This window comes from Cucurbita moschata, unplaced genomic scaffold, assembly GCF_002738365.1.
Source record: "Cucurbita moschata cultivar Rifu unplaced genomic scaffold, Cmos_1.0 Cmo_Scf00003, whole genome shotgun sequence".
Taxonomy (NCBI): Eukaryota; Viridiplantae; Streptophyta; class Magnoliopsida; order Cucurbitales; family Cucurbitaceae; genus Cucurbita; species Cucurbita moschata.
Window position 1 is genome coordinate 3,066,500 of NW_019268519.1, and position 23,432 is coordinate 3,089,931.

The 23,432-nt window shown below is 38.4% G+C and overlaps 5 protein-coding genes across 8 annotated transcripts in view; 2 read left to right on the forward strand and 3 right to left on the reverse strand.

Annotated features, from left to right (window-relative positions):
* Positions 1 to 2,637, reverse strand: part of LOC111436412 (probable lactoylglutathione lyase, chloroplastic) — a 5,187-nt gene extending 2,550 nt beyond the window's left edge. Inside the window, exons 1-6 of the mRNA XM_023074184.1 lie at positions 2,198 to 2,637; positions 1,419 to 1,626; positions 1,190 to 1,314; positions 1,032 to 1,096; positions 631 to 843; positions 440 to 487 (exon numbers count right to left, since the gene is read on the reverse strand). Of these exons, the coding sequence (XP_022929952.1) occupies positions 440 to 487; positions 631 to 843; positions 1,032 to 1,096; positions 1,190 to 1,314; positions 1,419 to 1,626; positions 2,198 to 2,336 (798 nt within the window). The 5' untranslated portion in view covers positions 2,337 to 2,637. The remainder of the gene's footprint in view (positions 1 to 439; positions 488 to 630; positions 844 to 1,031; positions 1,097 to 1,189; positions 1,315 to 1,418; positions 1,627 to 2,197) is intronic.
* A 1,005-nt stretch (positions 2,638 to 3,642) lies between these two features.
* LOC111436392 (protein phosphatase 2C and cyclic nucleotide-binding/kinase domain-containing protein-like) lies at positions 3,643 to 9,591 on the forward strand. Of its 2 annotated transcripts, none has more exons than XM_023074173.1 (15): positions 3,643 to 3,990; positions 4,558 to 5,792; positions 5,952 to 6,083; positions 6,196 to 6,429; positions 6,561 to 6,686; positions 6,865 to 6,927; positions 7,009 to 7,091; positions 7,189 to 7,420; positions 7,508 to 7,882; positions 7,987 to 8,053; positions 8,157 to 8,434; positions 8,516 to 8,581; positions 8,689 to 8,810; positions 8,880 to 9,012; positions 9,123 to 9,591. In XM_023074173.1, the coding sequence occupies exons 2-15, from the start codon at positions 4,764 to 4,766 to the stop codon at positions 9,366 to 9,368; spliced, it is 3,186 nt and encodes a 1,061-aa protein (XP_022929941.1). In that variant the 5' UTR covers positions 3,643 to 3,990; positions 4,558 to 4,763; the 3' UTR covers positions 9,369 to 9,591. The 2 variants fall into 2 exon arrangements, with proteins under 2 accessions (XP_022929941.1, XP_022929938.1); XM_023074170.1 differs by having other exon boundaries at positions 3,643 to 3,800; positions 3,891 to 5,792.
* A 1,905-nt stretch (positions 9,592 to 11,496) lies between these two features.
* LOC111436403 (E3 ubiquitin-protein ligase ATL42-like) lies at positions 11,497 to 12,998 on the reverse strand. Its single transcript, XM_023074178.1, has one exon. It carries the CDS (start codon positions 12,947 to 12,949, stop codon positions 11,636 to 11,638), a length of 1,314 nt encoding a protein of 437 aa, XP_022929946.1. The 5' UTR covers positions 12,950 to 12,998; the 3' UTR covers positions 11,497 to 11,635.
* A 1,767-nt stretch (positions 12,999 to 14,765) lies between these two features.
* Positions 14,766 to 18,990, reverse strand: LOC111438066 (ninja-family protein mc410-like). Of its 3 annotated transcripts, none has more exons than XM_023076035.1 (4): positions 18,723 to 18,990; positions 16,775 to 17,777; positions 15,460 to 15,888; positions 14,766 to 15,083 (listed from the first exon to the last, which is right to left on the reverse strand). In XM_023076035.1, exons 2-4 carry the CDS (start codon positions 17,712 to 17,714, stop codon positions 14,917 to 14,919), a joined length of 1,536 nt encoding a protein of 511 aa, XP_022931803.1. In that variant the 5' UTR covers positions 17,715 to 17,777; positions 18,723 to 18,990; the 3' UTR covers positions 14,766 to 14,916. The 3 variants fall into 3 exon arrangements, with proteins under 3 accessions (XP_022931803.1, XP_022931798.1, XP_022931802.1); XM_023076030.1 differs by having other exon boundaries at positions 18,612 to 18,990; XM_023076034.1 differs by having other exon boundaries at positions 16,775 to 18,990.
* Positions 18,991 to 20,697: 1,707 nt separating this feature from the next.
* On the forward strand, positions 20,698 to 23,038 carry LOC111438096 (sugar transport protein 14-like). Its single transcript, XM_023076041.1, has 4 exons — positions 20,698 to 20,960; positions 21,367 to 21,689; positions 21,784 to 22,413; positions 22,481 to 23,038. Exons 1-4 carry the CDS (start codon positions 20,819 to 20,821, stop codon positions 22,916 to 22,918), a joined length of 1,533 nt encoding a protein of 510 aa, XP_022931809.1. The 5' UTR covers positions 20,698 to 20,818; the 3' UTR covers positions 22,919 to 23,038.
* Positions 23,039 to 23,432: the final 394 nt, after the last annotated feature.

Genomic DNA, 23,432 nt, shown 5'->3' on the forward strand with positions numbered 1-23,432 from the left:
AAAAAAAAAAAAAAAAAAAAAAAAAAAAGGAAAGAGAGGGATGTGGTTTCTCTCATTTTTGACATAGCAGACCCCAGCAGGAGGCAGGAAAGAGAGGGACGTGGTTTCTCTCATTTTTGACATAGCAGGCCCCAGCAGGAGGCCCGCACGATGGGCTATTGAAGAAACAAAAATTTTCCATCAGAGATTGCAGAATCTGTTGAAGCTAATAATAGAAGTTTGAATGAGTTATTACGGAAGAGAAGGGGGAGGTGAATTCAATTTCATCTACAAAAAAATCTCAACCAACTCCGGGAATCCAAGGAACTCCCTCCCCATCATTCAAATCACTCCTCCTCTCAATCTCACTTCAGTTTTCTGTTGCCAACAGAATCTTCTGAAATTAGAAAACTATCTTAGAACTTGTAGGCAAACAAATCTCACAAAAATACCATAATACCTTATAATCTGGATAATCTCGTTTGCGAAGGACTTCCATGCCAAAAGCCTTACATAAAATGCACATGATTCGGAATACGTATCAGACAAAGGTATTGAGAAGGAAAAACAATCAAACAAAACTAACTATAAGAAAGAAAAAAAAAAGAGGAACATTTAGACAGCCCAATATAGCATTCAAACAAGTCTCACCTTCTCATAAAAATTTATGGATCGATCAAGATCACCTACACGAAGCATTACTTGACATAAAGGCTCGGGAGTAGGCCCCCTTTCCAAGAGTTCAAACTTATAGCCATCTGGATCTTCGATAAATGCAATCACAGTAGTGCCACCTTTAACAGGACCAGGTTCTCTGGTAACCTTTCCACCCTTGGCCTTTATGAGTTCCACTGTCCTCGAAACCTAGTGGTAGAAAGTGGGAATAAAAAACCATGATAAAAGCTGGTAACTAAAAAAATGATCTGAAGGGTATGCGGCAAAAAGCACAAAGTAGAAGGGACACTGTTGACACAAGCGTAAATAAATTTATATGGTCTAAATCAAGTGTATAACATAGAAAAAAAATAAAATAAAATAAAGCATAGACTTACATCTTCAACTGCAATACCAAAATGTCCGAATCCGGTTCCAATATCATACTTGTCAACTCCATAATCTGTGATCAGTAGTCAATCAAAATAAATCAATTTGATTGATCTAGTCAATTCGTGGGGGTGAAATATTGGATAAAGTCATGTAGACTACTTACTGTAAGTGAGTTCAATAACAAAGTGAGCATCTTCAGGACCGTATCCAAGAAATGCATTTGTATATCTTTCCTCTGGTATGTCACGTTTTCGTAGCAGCTTCATACCCAGGCACTCAGTGTAGAATCTGCAGTAAACATATTTTGTAATTGAATTGTCTTAGGAAGACGGGAAAAGAGATAATAAGAAGATGTAGCAAGAAACTTTAAGTCTCTTGGAAATTATACATACTTTATGGTCCTCTCCAAATCTCCAACACGATAGACAACATGAAGAAATCTCCTCTTATCCTTTTTCACCCACTCAAGAATATTTTCTGGAATGGTTGTTGTGCTAGCCTGTGCTACAGATCCATTTATGGCCACCCTTATGGTGTTATTATGCTCCTTTTGCCACAACTTCGAAGTCTTTAGACCAAAGAATTGGGCCTGGGGAACAGCTATACAACAACTTAAAATCATTCTCCCGAGACATTTATGTCTGGAGTAACACAAAAAAATTCATGTCTTCATACCAAATGAGGAATCCAAGTTAGCAAATACAATTAATAAACTAGAAACCATCGAACCAAAAGACTTCAAATAGAAAACATGCTTTGAAAAGCTGCAGGATTGAGATATCAACCGTAAAATATCATCTATCTTCATAAGAACTCCAGATTTCAAACCAGAAAGTGATGCATAAATTCTGCTACATGAATGAAAAATTCCAACTCTCAGCTTTTTTCTTTATTTTTCTATTCCAGTTTAGGCTTTAGTGACGGTGGAAAACACCCAGGAACAGGAAGCTACGCAAGGCATCGTGCTAAAACAGAATAGCAATCCAACTATGAATGTGATAGGAAAGCTTTCAACAGAACACAACCAATTGGCATAAGCCGGAAAAATCCTGGAACCGACCAATCACTGCCGCCAAATCAAAACGACACGATAAAACAATACAGAAACATATTGAGGAGCACAAAAATTAGCATTTAAATCCAGGGCTCAGTAAAGAGACTAAAGCCGCACCAAAACCGAGATGAAATGAAGGCAGCCTCCGAGTAGGGGTGTAAGAAGTGAGAGAATGAGCCAAACGAGAGGCAGCAGCAAACCTAAATGACGAAATGGAAGGTCGCAATGAGGAAGCCATTGGTAATATCCTCACCATAACTCTGCGCCGTCACTTCGGCTCAATTCCAGCTCGAACTGTGAAAGCCCAAGTGATGAACAGAATAACTAGTTGCGAAACAGGTTCTCCAAACTCAATTTCCAATCTCCGTTTCTGTTTTTTCTTCTCTTTCCCGTATCTTCTAGAGATTTTCCGCAACTTTGAGCCCTCGCAGTAAGAAGAAGAAGAAGAAGAAGAAGAAGAAGAAGACAGCGAGTTCTAGCGATTGCGAGAGATGCCAAAAGCTTTCACCCCGCCAGAAAAAGACCACTCTGTCTCGCGTGTTCACCTTCTGTTTGTTTTCCTTGGATCGCTCCGTTGGGCCGGAAGGATATGGGCCTTCTTGTTGAAACTACGTTGATGTCCATATCGCTCCATATTTAAATTGAATATTTGAACTTTTAAAAAAAGTTACGTTGATCAAATACACTCATATATCACATAAACATAGAAGATTTCATTTTCTTTCTCGTCCTTCGGAAGAACAAAGTTGAAAAAAATGGAGGTGTTTGTTTGTTAAGTAAGGAGAAGGCAAGTGCATTTGTAGTTTTTTTAGTAGAAGCCAGCAGAGTAGAAAGTGGGGCCAATAATGGAGAGGCAGGGCAGGTGGGGCTCATTCCCCTTGGTATTATATATATGTCAATATCTTGAAGTAAAAAAAGATGCCCCAACAATCACAACCAAACGTGTACATATTCATTCATTCATTCACAAAGCCAGGGGCCGGTGCCTCCTGTCCTATGAAAAGTTACCCAATCAGATGTTCATCTTTTTGGGCCTTTCCCATTTCTTTAAATCCTCTGTGTTTCATGCCTCATGCATATACTACTTTTTCGCTTTCTATGTCCCATGGGGTCCATGAACTACGCCTTGGATAATCCCTACTCATCTACTGTTTCTTAACCTCGTCTTTCTCATGTCCTTCGAGGACTTATGGCTATCTAATGTGGACGAACATCAAACTAAACCAACAGCTTCTAGATTCCCTGTTGACTTCCCCTGAAACCACTTCCAGAATTACCACCCACCAGAAATATAATCAAGATCTTGTCAAGTCAATTGGTTATGCTTTGAATAATCAACTTGGTTAACCTCAACGGCGAAAAGCATCCTATCCACACAACTTTGAAGACAAAAGTTTGGGTCTTTTAGGGGTCAGAAAGACGAGTCAGGGTCCACTGCTATGATAATGAGAGAACGTGGGTGGCGTTCTCAGCCGCTCGAGGCTCTTTTCATGTTGGATAATTTGCTCCACCACGAGTCCCCACTGTTTTCAAGATTAAACAAAGCCCCCAAAGAAAATAATTAAATTATTGCCCTTCTTTCTGGGATCAAATGTTTTCCATATCTCTGTAGAGGTTTTTTTTTTTTTGGTGATATTCTGTTGTACTGTACTTGTTGCACAGTCGACTTCTTTGAAGACGAACACAAATCCAAACATCCCAAGGCGTTTTAGGCCAATGGGTAGGGCCGTTTCTTCTGTTTAGACCACCCCATTTCTCCATCTGCTCTGTAATTTTTTTAAAGATGAAGCTTTATTGCGTGGACGAACAGGGCCGTTTGAGAAGACCAAAAATCTTCAGCGGCAGAAAGCTGCTTTTGTGAGCTTCATCTTCGCTGACCTCTGTTCTGCCTTGTCGAGCCTCTGCTCAAGGTCGGTGACAATCTGAGCTCATGGTTTTAGGACGGATTCAGTGACTTTTTCTATGTTCGGACTTACTTTTTTCTCTGCTTACTGATATCTATTTTTTTTCCTCTGTTTCCTGTCTTTCTTGATTTTTGAGCTCCTACAAGTTGACTCATATCACTCTCTCATCAGCTTCTTATCAGTTACATTCTTTTTGGGTTTAAAGGGATTCGGTTTTGGGTCATTAATGGCTGGTTTTCTTCTTAATTCTTTCGCTGTATCGCGTTTTTCTTTTTCAATTTTAATTTTAACCCAGTAGATCAAGAATGTCGTTTTCATGTTTATCCGAATTCCTCATCGAAATTTAGAAAATTTTAGTGGGTTTTCAAAGTATCAAGTTTAATCAGCAGAAAATCTCGGGGGTATACTTTTGATTAAGTTGTTGACTCTAATTTTATCTTCTGCAACTATCCTCTCGTCCCCTCCAAGGTATGCTTAGAATCTGAAAGCTATTCTCGCCCTTTTGTATTCTGTTTTCCGGCATTCTCTCCACAATTCCGGCTCTGGGTCTCCGAAAAAACTTCGATTCTGAAGATTGATCAGAAAAATTGTTGGTCTTGCATTTTGCCCGCCAGCGGGTTAGTTTAAGCTAGCGGCGTGGTGTTGTGTAATTCTATTCACGGAGCGACAGTCAGAGGAGGTTCGTACAGGTTAACGAGCTTTGGCGCGCGTGAGCCTGGTGAATTTTGCGGCAATTCAATTCTTCTAACGCGCTCTACTTCATTTCCGTATTCACTCTAATGGGTTGCGTTCATTCGAGGGTTTGTTTTGGCGAGGCTACAACTCCAAGATCTTCAAGAATTGCCGACACCCAAAATGCCAATACCGCCGTTGAAATCGACGCGATCTCTACTTCATCTTCTGATAGCCAAGAAGATGAAATCCGCAACCAACTGAATTCAAACAACAGAGATTCAGAAGTTGGAATAACGAGGCTGTCGAGAATTTCAGCGCAGTTCCTGCCTGCTGATGGGTCTCGCACCGTCAAAGTCCCTTCTGGAAACTTCGAATTGCGATATTCGTTTCTTTCGCAAAGAGGGTACTATCCCGATGCTCTCGATAAGGCGAATCAAGACAGTTTTTGCATCCACACCCCATTTGGGAACAACCCAGATGACCATTTCTTTGGAGTTTTCGACGGGCATGGGGAATTCGGAACACAGTGCTCGCAGTTTGTAAAACGAAAGCTCTGTGAAAATTTACTTAGAAATAGTAGGTTCCACAGTGACGCAGTTGAGGCTTGCCATGCGGCCTATTTGACGACTAATTCACAATTACACGCAGATATGTTGGATGATAGCATGAGTGGTACTACTGCTATTACTGTTTTAGTTAGAGGTACGACTATATATGTTTCTAATTCAGGTGATTCGAGAGCGGTTTTAGCCGAGCGGAGAGGAAAGGAAATTGTGGCTGTTGACCTCTCCATCGATCAAACCCCGTTCCGAACCGATGAACTTGAACGTGTTAAGCTTTATGGTGCCAGAGTTCTTACACTTGATCAGATTGAGGGGCTGAAGAACCCTGATGTTCGGTGCTGGGGTACTGAAGAAGGAGATGATGGTGATCCTCCTAGGCTATGGGTGCCTAATGGGATGTACCCTGGCACTGCTTTTACAAGAAGTATAGGTGACTCAATTGCTGAGACTATTGGAGTAGTTGCTACACCGGAAATTGTTGTTCTAGAGCTGACACCGGATAATCCTTTCTTTGTCGTTGCTAGTGATGGGGTTTTCGAGTTTCTTTCAAGCCAAACTGTGGTCGACATGGTAATGTACTACCCTATGATATGTTTAGTGTACTCTAATGTGTTTGTTTTTGTCTAAACCAAGTTGGTGCTAATTCTTGATTGATTACAGTTTAAGGAACTAATGAATGATCAAGCAACCTTCAATATATTGAATCTCTTTCTTCATGTTATCTTCCAGGTTGCTAAACATAAAGATCCTCGTGATGCTTGTGCTGCGATTGTGGCCGAGTCTTACAGACTTTGGCTTCAATATGAGACTCGAACTGATGATATCACTGTTATCGTGGTGCACGTTAATGGGCTAACCAATGTACAAAGGCTTTCTTTATCTTCTTTTTTCTGTTCAAGTTGAAGTTTAAAAAATCGTTAGTTACTATAGTTTCTTACATTTAGTTCAACAGATATTTGTTTTATTTGGTTAGACGGTTACTAGTGAATCGACAAGATCCAGTGGAGGTGGTTTTGTTCGATCCACTGTTCCTCAAGTTTTGGAGGTGACAGGATCAGAATCTCCCTCTACCTTTGGCTGGAATCGAAACAACCGTGCAAGGCAAGATTTGTCACGGGCGCGTCTCAGGGCTATCGAAAGTTCCCTAGAGAATGGGCGGGTCTGGGCGCCTCCATCTCCAGCTCACAGGAAGACATGGGAAGAAGAAGTAAGCTCATGTCATGATTCTAATTTATCTTCATTATCAAGGAACTTTCAGTACAGTACATATTTGTTTCATTGCCATTTATCCAGTATGGACCTTTGAGGTGCTGAGTTTTTTGGCTTCATATTCCACAGGCACATATTGAACGAGCATTACACGATCATTTCCTCTTCAGAAAATTAACCGATTCTCAGTGCCAAGTTTTATTAGATTGCATGCAAAGAGTCGAGGTCATACCGGGGCAAATTGTAGTCGAACAAGTAGTTTTCTTTTTTATTTCTTTTTTCTTTACTTATCATGAAAGCCAACTGCTACCCTTAAATCAAATACATGCCTGCAAATGAGAATTTGAGGCAGCTGCTTTTATATGGTGGATTTTACATGAATGAATTAAGATGTCGATTTTTTATCATGTGCACGTGTCGTGTTGGTTTGTAGGGTGGCGAAGGTGACTGTTTTTATGTAGTTGGAAGCGGAGAGTTTGAGGTCTTGGCAACCCAGGTTCATATCCATTATATTACATATTCAAAGCATTGTCTCGAGATTTTATGTTGACTTGAAATGCTATCATCACAATTGCAGGAAGAAAGCCATGGAGAGGTTCCTCGAATTCTGCAACACTATACAGCTGAGAAGCTATCTTCCTTTGGCGAACTGGCTTTGATGTGGGTTCTCTCGTTAACTGTAGCACCATTTATTGATCATATGTTGTTGATACTCATTTTGTTTAATGAGTTTGGTATGTGTATAATGTATGTACAGGTATAACAAACCACTTCAAGCCTCCGTACGTGCTGTGACTAGTGGCACACTTTGGGCTTTGAAAAGAGAGGACTTTCGTGGAATTCTTATATCAGAATTTTCGAACTTGTCGTCCCTGAAATTGCTTCGATCTGTGGACCTTCTGTCGAGGTTAACGATCTTGCAATTGAGCCACATTGCAGATTGCCTTTCTGAAGTTACCTTCTCAGATGGGCAGTTGATAGTTGATGGGGTAACCTTATTGTACTACTACTGCACGTAACTGACAATAACGTCGTCTTTACAACTCTTCAAGTACCCTTTTTTTTTTTTTTCGCAGAACGAAGGTTTACGTGCACTTCACATTATTCATAAGGGCCAAGTGAGGATTACTTTTGATGCAGAGTTAATGAGCAATTCAAATATTTACGGGGACGAAGTTGCACAGAATGGTAAAGAGATCTCAGTTATTAAGAAAGAGGGAAGTTATTTTGGGGAATGGGCACTTCTTGGTGAGCATATTGGCTTCTTACGCGCAGTTGCTGTGGGAGATGTCGTATGCGCTATTTTAACGAAGGAAAAGTTTGAATCAGTTGTTGGTCCTTTACCAAAGCTCTCTCAAGATGACCAAAAGGAACATTCTTCAGACTCCCTCCATCACTCTGCTAAAATTATGGATATTTCAGCTCTTTCAAAAGTTGAGCTTGCTGATCTGGTGAGAATGCATTTGCTGATCTGCTGAGAATGCATTTGCTGATCTGCTGAGAATGCATTCTTCACACTCCTAATATTATCTTCTTTGATTGTTTTTGTTTTTAGGAGTGGAAAACGTGTTTATATTCCACAGAAGACAGTGAGATCGGGCTAGTTCGGTTAAGGAACACAGGTATCTTGTATTATATCGTCGTCAATCTTCTTTATAATGGCTATGAATGATATTCTTCTTTGTTGCTGATGGAACTTCCTTGGTGGGTTTTAATTTGACGCAGAAAGTATGCTTAGTTTAAAAAGATTTACAAGACAGAAGGTCAAAAGGCTGGGACTTGAAGAACAAATGTTGAAGGAGAAAAATCTTATGAAAACCGTCAGTTCTTCAGCTTGTGTGCCTCAACTCCTCTGCACTTGTTCAGATCAATCACATGCTGGCATATTGCTGAAAACATGCCTTGCTTGTCCTTTCTCTTCGATACTCCACGTTCCACTCGACGAGTCTTCTGCCCGTTTCTATGCAGCCTCTCTTGTTATAGCACTGGAAGATTTGCACAAGGTTTGATTCTGTGGAATTGCTGTTCCTTGTGTTTTCTTCTTCCGTCCTGGATTAATGTTTGCCATTCATTTGAATTTTCAGCTTGGTGTTCTCTACAGAGGAATCTACCCCGATGTTCTAATGCTGGACCAAAATGGACGGATACAGGTTCATACCTGCTCCAATTTGTTCCTATTTTTAAGGTTCTCTGTCTTCAACAAAAGGAGCTGTCAGTAGAGCCCTGCTTATATTCTTTGATTTCGTTCTTTTTTCAGTTAGTCGACTTCCGATTCGGGAAAAGAACGTTGGGTGAGAGAACGTATACTATGTCGGGGAGGGAAGAGTTTTTAGCGCCTGAGATAGTTCAGGGCAATGGCCATGGTTTTGCTGCTGACTGGTAAAAATGCAACTTACTTTGTACTTGAGCTTACAACAACTCACTTAACCGTGTTCAAAAAAATCCCAGGTGGGCGTTGGGAGTCTTAATCTATTTCATGCTGAAAGGTGAAACGCCATTTGGATCGTGTCGACAAAGCGAGCTCGATATTTCTTGTCTTCCCGAGATTATCAGTCCTGAAGCCACCGATCTCATCGTCAAGGTAATGTTAATATAATCAACAATCTCCTAAACTGCAATTACCGATCATGAACTTTGCTAAGCCAGGCATATATGGTAGTTTTCACCTTTTATGATAAATCATTTGATCAGTTACTTGAAGTTGATGAGAAGAAACGACTTGGCAACGAGAACGAATACTCGGTTAGAAGTCATCCCTGGTTTGATGGTGTCGATTGGAAGGGGATCCGTGACAGTACCTTTCCCGTTCCTGACTCGATCACTTCTCGTGTGGCTCAATATTTGGCGAGCTACCCTGAAGATTCCTGTGGTTCTTTAGTCGAACCACCTGAAGATCCCGACGAGTCGGATGCCCCCAAGTGGATCAGCGAGTGGTAGAAGTAGAAGTCGGACAAACTCTCCATGAAGATGTATGCAGGTTGATTAATTGCCATTGCAAGTAAATTGCATCATATTGAATAGATGTTATTCTTCCCAACCTGTGTGTTGAAATTTGATGAGTTGTGAATAGAGAGTAGGTTGGTAAATATATATATGTAAATGGAGGAGAGTTCATCATTTTTGCTCCACATTCAAATCATTACTAGTCTTCTCTTGGAAACTTGTGTTACAGGCTGCTCATAATAAATCCATCTTCTCTTCTCCATCCAGTGGGACTTTATTACTGGTTTTTTTAGAGTTCTTCCTTTTGATCCTCTCCAACATGATCTCTTAACTTTTTACAACTCTTCGACTTCGATCTCATATTGGTTGGAGAGCGGAATGAATCATTCTTTATAAGGGTGTGAAAACCTCTCCCTAATAAACATGTTTTAAAATCGTGAGGTTGACGCATCGGGCTAAAGCGGACAATATTTGCTAGCGATGGACTAGACTGTTACAAATGGTATTAGAGTCAAACACCAGGCGGTGTGTTAGCAAAAGCGTCAGGCTCCCAAGAGGGGTGAATTTTGAGATCTCATATCTCATATCGGTTGGAGAGAAGAACGGAACATTTCTTATAAAGGTGTGAAAACCTCTCCCTTACAGACATGTTTTAAAATTACGAGATCGAGGATGATACGCAGCAACAAACCATATTTCATTATAATTTAATTTAAATCACAATTGGGAAGTCTGACTTTTGAAGTAATTAAATAATGAATAAGAGAAGAAACAAAGAGGAAGGGATTCTCACTTCAAGTCGTGCACAAAAGATGGCATTAAGAATTTCGTTCCAAACAAGCAATCAAATTCCATGCATTTATTATTTACTTAATTCTCTATTTTTTTATTTTCATCTATTTTTTTAGACTAAGAGTTTATTTAATTATTTAACCACATGGGTGCACATAATTCTGTAGAATATACCTAATACAAGTTTGAATTTAAAGTTTAAAAATTTAACACTATCTAATTTAAAAGTAAGTTGATATTAAGTGTGAATTTAAATTTCAAGTCTTAAAAAAAAAAAAGAATAAATTTCTTAATTACTTGACAATTCTTACGAAATTAAATGTTATTTGGAGGAACATTAGATAATTAATAGGATAAAGTGAAAGTTATTATTACCTAAAATAAATAGTAATTAACCATATCACGTATTTGAATGGAATCCAATGTTTTATCAAACCCTAAAAGTAATTCTAACATTTCTTAGAATTCTAACTTTTTCAAAATTATAAAATTAAAATTTTAATTTAATTTAATTTTTTTTTAAAAAAAAAGTTTGTATATTCTTAACCAAATTCCTTTTTTGCTTTTAAAATTGATTTGGTATTTAAAAAATAAAAAATTAGAAAGATTTACCAAAATGAAAATAACGGGAAACCGGAAGTACACGTTGCACGGCCCTCCGTTCAAATCTTACCCTTCTATTAATTTTCACCCAAATTTTACAATTTCAAACCATCATATTTTCACCCAAATTTTCACCCCATCTTTCCTAGATTTACCTCCTCCTTCCATTTTCAAATATTTCCATAAATTTAAAGAGTTCACAATTCATCATTAAACCATAGGGCAAAGCAAGTTGGGATGAACAAAAAGTCAAACCTGCAATTGTAAGTCTTTTCTAATTATATATATATATATATATTAAAAAGAATTATTTTTGTGAAAAATGTGAACCAAAGACAAGCAAGAAGACTCAGCTCTTACGTCAATGCAGTAAACCCAAATTATAATAATAATTTTCATGAATTTCATTATCGGCAGCCATTAATTAACACCCTGTTTTTAATGCTAAATTCTCTGCAACTTCGCCTTTTTTTAAGCATAATCATCTTGTTCTCTTCTGCGCCTGCCTGCCTGCATGCTCTTTGACTTCCACCAAACAAACAATCCTGGCTTTTCTATCATACCATTAATTTATCATCTTTCTTTTTCTGCAAAATGTTGAATTTTTAGGCTTCTTTACCAGATTGGGTTTGCCCCCACAAACCAAAATGACATCTTTTACAACAGTAACGAAGTTGCAGAGAAATGTAGAAGCTTGCTTTTTCTGCTTTCTTTTGAGAGTTTCAGAGCTTATACATTTGTCTTATTGAAATTTCAACAAGTTTGTATGGTAACAGTTCAAAGAACTTGATGTTTTTAACTATCTAAACTAAAGATTCTTAACCAAAACAAAAATAAATGAAAGAAAGATGAAGAACTGGTCTGGTTTATACAGTTTCTACTCTGTGTTGTCTTGTTTTTTCTCTATTGGCAAACCATTGGACTGTCTTTCTAGCAATTGGGTACCAAGTTTGTCTCTTCACATTGTTTTCCAGCTCAGAAGATTCCCCCATTTCAATTCTTCTATTGAATTTCATATGAACATCACCACCAAATCTTGTCACGCCTGTGATTTCTGAGACGGATCTTCTCGCTTCTGTGCTTGTAATTCTTGCTGAACAATCTGATGTAGATGGAAATCCCCTCAAGGGTTCTTCATTTTCTACTGATCTTGATAGCGTTGACTCCTCTAAATATGTTTCCAAGGAAGTAAATCTACCGCTTGAAATGGAATCAATCATCTCTTTATTCAAGAACATCATGTCTGATGAACTAACATTGCTCCATCGATTCATGAAGACAAAATCAGATATGATGATCTTGTGATTATGTCTGTGTAAGTTCTTCATGTTCTTATCTCCATCATAATCCTTTTGAATCAACATTTCCCCTTCTTTGTCACTCTTCAACATCTTTCTGAAGCTTCTCCCAATGCTGAATCTAAAAGAGCCATGGATCTGTTGTTGTTGTTGATGATGTTCTTCTTCTTCTTCTTCTTCTCTCTGTACAAAGAGCTCTATGTTTGAATCTTGCTTCAGCTCTGATAAATTGCTCCACAAGAACCTCATACTGCTTGAATTAGTAAAGAGCTGCAAATCCTCTGAGCTAACTCCCTGCCTGCAAAGAGGGCAGGTGGCATGTCTTTCAAGCCAATGGTCGATGCAGTTGATATGAAACGCGTGCTTGCACTTAGGCAACAGCCGGAGAATTTCGATGTCTTCAAATTTGGAAAGACAGATAGCACATTCAAGCCCTTGTTTGGAGCCTTTCAGAGTGGAGAATCTAAAGAATGGAAGGGACTCAATCACTGTCTTGTCGATTCCCAAAATGGGTGAGCTTGAGCTTGATCTGATTTGTCCGCCATGGGTTACACCATTATTCACATGAACAGAAGATCTGTTATGGCAGTACTTTGCATAAACAAGAAGAACAAATGTCAACACAAACATAACGCCTAGAATTCCTATCACAAACCCAAGATTTGGCTGAAATGAATAGTTTTCAGCATCTTGAGAAGAAGGTTGAGCTTGGACATAGAACAACACAGAAAAGAGGCAAAAAGTGACCAAATTTAAGCGGATCATCGATTCTTCAATAGCTGAAAACACCCTTTTGGATAGGCATGAAAAAGGGTGAGAGGAGTCTAGAATTTCATGTAAAAGAGTCCTTAAATACACCTCTGCTGACAGAGAGAGATTCATCCATCGGCTATGTTGCTTCCTTAATCCTTCTCTGCCTCCTGTTCTATGACTTCACCTCCGTAAAGCATTTAAAAACTAACAAGTTTTATTACAATAACAATTTCCTCTGTTTTATTTGCATTATTACCATATTTATTATATCAAAATCCAAAATCTAAAGATGACGTGTTTGCTAGGGAGAGGTTTCTACACATTTATAAAGAAAAGACGTCGTAGAAAAAGGAAACATAAGGTAGAATCATAAAAATTAAAACCACCTAGAAATAAAATCGCTTATTTAAAAGGTATTTATACGTTTAGTCTATATTCTTTTGTTTAATTCTAAATAAATCAAAGACGATGATGGTTGGTCGGGTGAATAGTTCGTTCTTCGGTTGGCGATGATGACAAGGTTGAGGGAATTTAAAATTTGGTTGACAAATGTGGGGCTCTCATTTGGTAGGCATTACTTGCTAGGCAAGTAGAGATAGATAGATAGATAAGAGTGGGGAAAAAACAATAGGTAAGCACCAAATTCAGACATCACCTGCTCTAAAACAAAACTTATCTTGATGCCACCAATCATTCAACTTAAAAGGGGAAATGATACCAAATTACTATATCTATAGCATTTGCTTTTATGTGGGTTGCCTGCTCTAAACAATTGGGAATTCTTAGTCCTGCAATATGCACCGAATTATGCACACATGCTGCACAACTCTTCAAAAGAACTCAAAATTGCACAACATGGGATGCTGTGTGTGAGACCTTGTGTTCCCTAATGGCAAACCATTGGACTGTTCTTTGGGCCATTGGTAACCAAGTCTGCCTAATTCTGTAACCTTTTGCATCAGTTGAATTGCATTCCCATTCAAACTACATGTGGGATCCCGTGTCGGTTGGAGAGGGGGAACGAAACATTCCTTATAAGGGTGTGGTAATCTCTTCCTAGTAGACGCGTTTTAAAATCGTGAGGTTGACGGTGATACGTAACAGGCTAAAGCGGACAATATATGCTAGTGGTAGGCTTGAACTGATACAAATGGTATCAGAGCTAGACACCGGGTGGTATGCCAGCGAGGACATTGGGCCTCTAAGGGAGTGGATTGTGAGATCCCACGTCGGTTGGAAAGGGGAACAAAACATTCTTCATAAGGGTGTGAAACCTCTCCCTAGCAGACGAATTTTTAAAACTACGTGGCTGACGGACCAAAGAGTGGTGTTGGAGACAGATTTCCTTTCATTAAGAGTTGTTGTCCTTGATGTACTTGCGGTAGAGTCTGATATAGAGGGAATAACTGATCTCTTCATTTCCATCTCTTCCTTAATCTGTGTAATCATTGTGCCCTCAGTTGCAGACAGCGAAAGAGGATAATCTGTTGCTTGACATGGCCCCAAGCATCTCTGTGTTCATGAAAACAAAGTCAGGTACAAGAATGTCGTGTGTTTATGGTTGTGAAAGTGCACCTGCTCCTCGCTGTTGCATTCCTTCATGTTTGATCAAGACTTCTTTTTTCTTATTTGAAGCCGCTTCCAATGTTGAGCCTTGAAGAGTTATGATGATCATCCTCTGTCTGCACAAACAGCACCATGTTTGAATCTTGTCACAGCAGCTCTGGCTGCCTTCCCTTCGAATGATTGCCTTTTGTAGCATTCCAAGGATGTGGGATCTCCTCTCCAACAGAGGTGGGATCTCACTTTTTTTTTTTTTTTGTCTTCCAAATTCTTTTGTATTTACCATAATTACTTAATCAAGTCAAATTTCAACCTCAAATAAAAGATAGTGCAAGGATATATAAAACATATCAATTTTAATTTACATATCATGGAAAAAGAATTGAATAATGGCATCATTATACTAAAATTTAAAGAAATATTTACCAAATAAAAGTTCTTAAACAATGTCAAAAAATGGAACGTGGAGCTAGTTGGCAGTGTGAACACAAGAAATTTTCTACCACGTGGATGGTGGTCAACAATCTGATTGGTTACAAAAGAGAAAAGCTGACAGGATAAGCTGCACAAAGACAGACAAGCGGGTTGCTGACACGTGTGAAACTTCCAACTACTCTGCCGAGCAAAACAGCTATTCTGATCTGAAATGAAATTTCAAACCCAAGAGATTCTGCATTTGTCAACTTCTTGAGCTCCATTTCTGCAAATTTGGCTCTATTCAGATGGAATATGGATACAGAACATGATTTATTCCAGGCTCTGGACAAGGTTGAGAACATTTGAGCAGCTATCATGTCATACTAAACAGAAAAGCTTCCAAGAATGTAATTCTGTCATTCTCAGACCTTGTACAGAAGTCAGTTGAATCAGTTTAAACAAAAAATTCCCAGTTTCTCAAGATTGAGACAGTAAAAAAGAAGTGACCAAGAAAAATGATGAGAAGTGCTAAGGGGATAATACAGGGAATGCTGTTTAATTCAATCCAAAAGAGTATTCCTAACTATGAAAAGATAAAACGTTGTGTCAGTTTTGTGCAGAGGATGAAGGGTTGTTGTTATTTGAGAATGGAGCCAAACCAGTTTCATTTTCCGAACCAACACACTCTTCACCAGCATGTTGAACGAAGTCCTCAGGAGACATGTGTACACCATGGCAAGCACAGACAATCTTGATCAGGTTTGCATTGTATCTGTAAGTCACACCAGAAATTGTTCTACCATTTGGACCTGGACCAGTGGTAGAAACCCATGGTAGATTGGGGAAAGAACCACATCCCCCAAATTTGACATCTGCTGCGAGGCCTGGCCTTATAGCAGAAATTTCGTTTAACAAACCTCCTGCCGATCGTTCAAATGCGTCTTTTGCTCCGAGGCTACCGCTGCTTCCCTTTTCCCCTGCTTGAGAAGAGGACCCTTCTTCCACGATAGGCTGTTTGCTACCAGTTTTGTCTTGTTCAAACGTCCTGGCATCATATGGAGTAGCCTCAGCTGAATTAGGAAGAATTCCTTGCATCCAACGAACATTCATAACAAAGGGTAAGAATTTATCATGAATTACAAACTTCAAAGGTAAAGGAAATCACCCTAAGGTATATAGGATGGTACACAGATATCATACAAAGTGGACATTGTAAGTATCCTTCAAATTTGATAGACCTTCAATCGTGGAAGTACACCGAAGGAAGAAGGGTGAGGGGACATTGATAATATAATATGAAAAATTGTCCTGTTAATGAATGGACCAAATTATTGAAGGGGTGAAAGTTAGAATTTAGTCTCTACGGTTATAAAAGTTAGAATTCCATTTTTTTGGTTCAAACTTCATAAATAATCCCTTGTGACTTGATAAAATCCTCCTAAACTACTTATTCTAACATTTAAAACCATACGAACTAAATTGTGACATTCTTGAAACCAAACAAATCAAAATGTCAATTTAACCTTAATGAATAGATGGTGGGAAATTGTGGAAAGATAGTTCTTAGTCATTACTTCAGACTATGAGGGGCCGGGTAAGTATTTGGTACAAGTACTAGTAGGAAAAGAGGTTGAATAAGCTTCTCCTTATAACTTGTAAGGAAAGAAAAGCCGAGTAAATTCTATCAAAATCTGTTAAACCCATGTTAAAGCCAAGCTCGTAGTTACAGACGAAACCTCAAAATTGTTTAATAATAAAAAATATATGCATAAATTTCTTCCACATTCCTTCTGAACAACCAAATTGTCAATGAACGCTCCTCCTGTTAACATTCAATGATATAGTTTCAAACCAAGATCGATCCAGAATTACGAAGAAAGGGAACAGAAGGCAGTTTTATTTCTATCTTACAAGATTATGGAATGAGCTTTTCAGATTCATATTTTTATTAGTAATTAAGGATAGGATGTTTACCTGAAGAAGTTTGACCTCTGCTACAGGGATTATGCAACTGCGCCTGGGAAATCAAACCCCAGGAATTATCTTTATCTAAAGTCGGAAGCTGGCTAGAAGAATAGCCAAACATCAAAGGCAAGTTCCCAGGATTCATAGGCTGGACTTCACATTGTGCACCACTTCCAGAGAGGAAAACTTGCCTTGTGCCATGCAGAGAATGACCAGTTGAACTGGATCCACCAGCATCGTGAGACTCTTTGACTATTGATGGATAAATACCATTCCGCATACTTGTAGTTTGAATAGAGAACGGAACACTTCTGTTTAAGTTATGACGCTCAAGGTCACTACTTGATGAACTGTTGAACTTCTTCTGCCCACTCAAGTCTGTAGTACTTAACTCAGAATGTCCATCATTTTGTGAAACTGGCTTTGATGTAGAACCCTCAAGTTCAGACTCTCCTACATCCTCAATTTCAGCTGCAGAACCGTCCTCGTATGTGGAAAAAAGTGATGTTTTTGCGTTCTCTACATTGTTCTGACAAGACTCTCCTTCAAGCTTCTTTTGGCCGTTTATCTCCTCAAATAATATCTTTCGTTTATTACCCACTTCAGGCTGTTTTTCTTCCTGGATATCTACACGGTTCTCATTTTTCATTGCCCAGACTCCAGTGGCCTTCAAATTCATAGAATTATATCCATCTATATGAGCCCGGGAAAGGTCATTAAAAAAATTTTCTTTAACCTTCATCGAGTCACTTCTCAAGAGACCTGAACTCATATCTTGTCTCTGATTGCCACCTTGGAGGAAATTCTTGAAATCATCAATTATTTTACTGCCTCTATCAGTTTCTTCTGTTCCAACATCAGAAGAACAGACACTTTTACCCTTGTCCTTGACCAATGATCCTCCACAAGACAAGCCCAAGCTAAGCTCAAGCCGATTGTCCTCCTCCATGCTTCGAGTTAAAAGTTTACCAAAGATCACGATTCACAATCATCCATCAATTCTTGACTCAGGCTGATATATAAAAAGAACCTCAAGTGTAAGAGTAATATCAAATTTGATAAACATATCATGATATTTAAACCTTGCCCATCGATGAAACATACATTGAGTGCTGTAAAATGCCAAAAGATGCAGCAGATTGCAAGATCCAGATTTAATCATTGTAGGTAAATCCTCAGGTTCCATAATAAATAAAAAGAAGAAATCTACTACATTTTACAAACAAGCCAATTACATTGATACTTTGTCCTAACATAGACTGTTGCCAAATCAGGAAATCTTTTTAACACAAAACTCACGGTGGCATTTCCAAAATGTCAGAAACATCTGATTCTTTGTTGCCTTAAACAAAAGTCGCTGGATATTCAATCCACTCTCAAATTTAAAAACATAGTTTTCCTTATCCCAATCAAAACTGACCCACACAAAAACATAACATGTAAATCATGATGGAACTTGCTGTAAGATTACCTAAAACACTCCAAATGCATACAGGATCGAAATAAATATATTCGGTCTGGGAATAAAGTAACATTCCATACGGTTAATTTCTGGCATACATTTAGATGGCAATTCAGATCACGCGATCACCAAATCTTGCAAACATGCTTAGATGTTTTAAAAAAATATATTAAAAAAAAAGAAAAAGAAAACTAGGTAGCTTACAAACAATAGACCAACAATCAAAAGCACCCATTATATAGAACCAAAACCCCATCTCAACTCATTCTCTTCACATACACCTCAATCACTGTAAAATCCGTGGTGATCCAGAATACTTAAGACATAAGAAAAGAAAAAATTTCAGAGTAGGCCAACTCGCCAAAAGTAAATGGAATAAATTACCAGAAAGGAAATGAATCCAAGTTAGGGCAGGGGAACAGTTCTTTGAAACAGAGAAACATAACCCTAAGTCAAGTGATCCTGTCAAGGAAGACCAAGTATGAACTCAAAAACCTGGATTATGGCACAGCGTGGCGGGATGAGAGAAATCCACAGTAGAAATGCATCTCTACTAATTTGGCACAATGAATATTTCTATCAGAATCATGATCTTTGTTCCTCACTGGAACGAATTGTTGATTTGCTCAAAACTCCTCTTCGGATCAAATCGCCGATTTATCGGCCCTGCTTTCGGAGCAACTCGCGGTGTTTGGGCGATCGAATCTGCAACTTAGACCAGATCGGTCTACGAATTATTTTTCTCTTTCTTTCTTTTTTTCAACGGGACCAAAATTTAAAATTCAATAAATGTGTATTTTAGATTTTAGTCCGATTAATATTTGTGGGATGAAAGTCCGAACAAAGTAACGAGAGTTTATGTTTGATGGGAAGAAATACATTATTTTCAAAAAAAAATTATGTTATACTTAATATATCTTCATAATTGTGAAATCTATACATTAAATCATTTTTTAGTACATATATGCATCCAATCTAAACTTTGATCAAGTTCCAAATTACGCAATTTAACTATATTTTTATTATATATTGACACTATTGGACAAAGGAAAAAAAATGTTAAAATAATTCAATTTTAGTACAAGCATTAAATGGGCCGCGATACTAGGAGAGGCCCATTATACGCAAAGCTCCAGGCCCATCGGGCCTTTCCTGAGTAGTAATAGCAAACCAAAGCTTCTCCAAGTCGATATGTCGGAATATCCACACGTCACGTGCAGACCAGATGAATTATTGGTCTCATAAAACTCCTTTCGCCCGTGCCATGCAACGTAGAGGTTGGACGCCCAGAGCTTGAACGTCATGTCGTACTACCTCCCTTTAGCAACAAAAGCCCGTAGCATCAGTTCCCACAACCAAATTCTCACTTAGTCCCTTATATCAGTTTATTGATATACTTATGTAAGAATTTTAATTAAATTTTATTAATGTATTTATACATATATATATATTTGATAGGCTGTCATTGTTACAGTATTAATATTCACATGCTAATGTTGACTGGACCAATAAAATGAATTAAATGAAGTAGGGTAAACGTTATTTGTCAAATTAAAATGCATTAGATATAAAAAAACAAAAAAACAAAAATTTCATAGTTGATAATTATTGAATACACCGTTACATCAGCTTCAAATAATATTAATTAAAGATATATTCAAATATTGTTGCAAGGAATCTTGTTATATTATGTCTGAAATAATGGACAATTTTAAACTGAATCCCAAATTTCGAAATATTTATAAAAAGTGCCCAGTTTTTTAAAACGCTATTAAATTAAAATCTACATTTAATTATTATTATTACTATTGGCTTTTTCTTCAGGGTCCAGCCAGGCATGTACGTGGATATTTGGATAATGAAAAGCAGTTGGTAAGAGAGTGAAATGAAGTTGGATAAGTACAAACTTAATAATTTTCTGGTTCTTTAGTCAACGCCCAAAAGTCTCCGTCAACCACTATCCTTTTGCTGGACTTTTGAAAATTTAAGAACCCTAATATTTTTTAAACCTAATTCTTTAATAAACGTTAGCAAATATGAGATGGGGACCAAGTTGTAATCAATATAAGATTGGATTGATTGGTTAGAGCTTTCATGAAATTTGCAATCCATTTACTCACTCCATTATGGTATTAAATCTATGAGATTGATCATTGTCTAACAATAAATTAAAAGTAATCTACCAATCTTATAGGAAATAAATATCTTCTATGTTGCATCAGGGTATTAAATTGATATTCATAAAAGGTCGGGAAGTGTATAAGATTTGACTAATTCAAAATGGATTGAATTTTGAAAGGTTTTTGCAGCATGGTATTGGATTATGTTTTAGAAATTGATTCCCTACATTTTCATATTCAAAGTTCAATTAGTCAACACTTGTGTGCACATGGTAACCAAGGTCCCATCATCTCTTTGAATGCCCGCTTTTTTCTCAATAATTTATCCAATTTTCAGACACAAGTGGGTTGAAATTTCATATACATTTTCAAACCATTCTTCAAGTCCGACTCCAGCAGCTGCTGTCGGTTCCTTGTTCTCTCGATATTTAGAATCCCACGTCGCCTTTTCAGTTTCAGAGAGACAGAGAAATGGCTGGAGGAGGATTTGCAGATGGGGCGCCATTGAAAAGGGCTCATCTTTATGAGTATCGAATCACTGGGTATTTCATTGCGGCTTGCTTTGTTGCTGCCCTTGGTGGGTCTTTGTTTGGCTACGATCTTGGAGTTTCTGGTATGTTTGTTCTCCATTTTTCAGTACGAACAGTTTTTTGTGTTCTTATGTTCTTGTTTTTCCTCTCTGGAATTGTTTGTTCATCTGAAATTTGAAGATTTTTAAGAAATTTTTGACACACTGAACTCTGTTTTCTATCTCGTTGACTTTGAATTTAAGAACAAAGAGATGAATTATGATCAGTGATTATGCCCTTTACCAAGAATAAGATTGGTGGTTATATGGCACCTACACTTAAGGTTTTGAAAATTAAGGTTCTAAATTTTTAAGTTTTTGGTTATATGTTTGTGAGATCCTTTCGGTTGGAAGGAGAATGAAAGGCGTGCATTTTAAAAACTTTAAGGAAGTCTAAAGAAAACAATATCCGTTAGACACGTTCATGAAGCAGAGTGGTCTAAAATCTCAGGTGGGGTGACTTCCATGGATGATTTTCTGGAGCAATTTTTCCCAAAAGTGTTCAGAAGAAAGCAGCTTCATCTGAAAGAGACGGATTACTGTAAATATGACAATCAAGTTCTAACACTTTTCACATCCTCTTTATACTTTGCTGCTCTTGTCTCTACTTTTTCGGCTTCTTATGTAACAAGAAAACGAGGCCGAAGAGCGAGCATCCTTGTTGGATCGGTTAGTTTCTTTCTAGGTGGTGCGATCAATGCTGCTGCAATGAACGTCGCAATGCTGATCATTGGACGAATTTTCCTCGGCATCGGTATCGGTTTTGGTAACCAAGTAAGAAGAAGAAGGCTGTTGGTTGTGTGGTGAAATTTGAAGGCTCTTTACCTGATGTCTAATTCTTGTTTGTTTTTGTCTCCTGATTGTGCAGGCTGTGCCTTTGTATCTATCCGAAATGGCCCCGGCGAAGATTCGGGGAGCGGTTAACCAACTGTTTCAACTAACTACTTGCTTGGGGATTCTGATTGCAAACTTCATAAACTATGGAACTGATAAGATTCATCCATGGGGATGGAGGCTGTCTCTTGGATTGGCCACAGTCCCAGCTACTTTGATGTTCATTGGGGGACTTTTCCTTCCTGAGACACCAAACAGTTTGGTGGAGCAGGGCAGAGTGGAGGAGGGAAGAACTGTGCTAGAGAAAATCAGAGGCACGACCAAAGTCGACGCCGAATTCGCCGATCTTGTTGATGCGAGCAATGCTGCACGAGCAATAAAACACCCGTTTAGGAACCTCCTTCAGCGAAAAAACCGACCCCAGCTCGTGATTGGAGCGTTGGGAATTCCAGCATTCCAGCAACTCACTGGCATGAACTCCATTCTGTTCTATGCACCTGTCATGTTTCAAAGCTTGGGGTTTGGTTCTGATGCAGCTCTCTATTCATCAACCATCACAAGTGCTGCACTTGTTCTTGCCACTTTCATTTCAATGTTCTTGGTAGATAAGTTTGGCAGGAGAGCATTCTTCCTCGAAGCTGGTGCAGAAATGATATGTTGCCTGGTAAATTCACTTAACCTGTAATAAACCAATTTCTTAACAGAAAATGCTAACACATACGCGCCTGCAGATTGCAGTAGCTGTGACACTGGCGCTGAAGCTTGACCAAGGGGAGGAGGAACTTCCAAAGGGGGTAGGGATCTTCCTAGTGATAGTCATCTGCATATTCGTGTTGGCTTACGGAAGGTCATGGGGGCCGCTCGGTTGGCTCGTGCCGAGCGAGTTGTTTCCATTGGAGACAAGATCAGCCGGGCAGAGCATGGTGGTGTGTGTCAACATGCTTTTCACGGCTTTGATAGCGCAGTGTTTCCTAGCCGCTATGTGCCATCTCCGGTATGGGATCTTCCTGTTGTTCGCAGGTTTGATAGTAATAATGTCCAGCTTCATCTACTTCCTGTTGCCAGAAACTAAGCAAGTCCCTATCGAAGAAGTGTATCTGCTGTGGCAGAACCACTGGTTTTGGAAGAGATTTGTTAAAGATGGGAGACAAGGGACTCAACATGTGTAGGAACAATCAAAGAAGTGGCTGTAATTTAGTATACAAAATGCATTTTATAGTAAATTGCTATTTTGTGTTCATAAATTTCCTATGCATATTAATATGATCCACCCAATATTATTCAACCAACTCTTAACCCAATTAAAACCAAACTTTAGGATCTTCCTACATAATTCCCTTTTCCCAATGCTAATCACCTAATAAATATAAAATAAAAAATTTAAGAATTTAGTTAATACAAAATTAAAAATTTTCGTCCATTATAATTCGATCTATGGATCGGAGAACTTTTTCGTTGATAGAAACAACGATCAAAGATCCGACTGATAGAACAAACACCATACTAGAACAAATTGAAAAAATTAGTTTAAACAAGAGAAGTACGTCATGCTAATGTGCCTTAGATGATCCATATCTGAAGGTTAAGCGCGCACATTAAACTATCCATGTGGCTGAGAGCCCCCACAGCCCAAGCACAACGAAGCAATTATCAGAGGTGCGCTCTACTATTGAGCTAATAGCC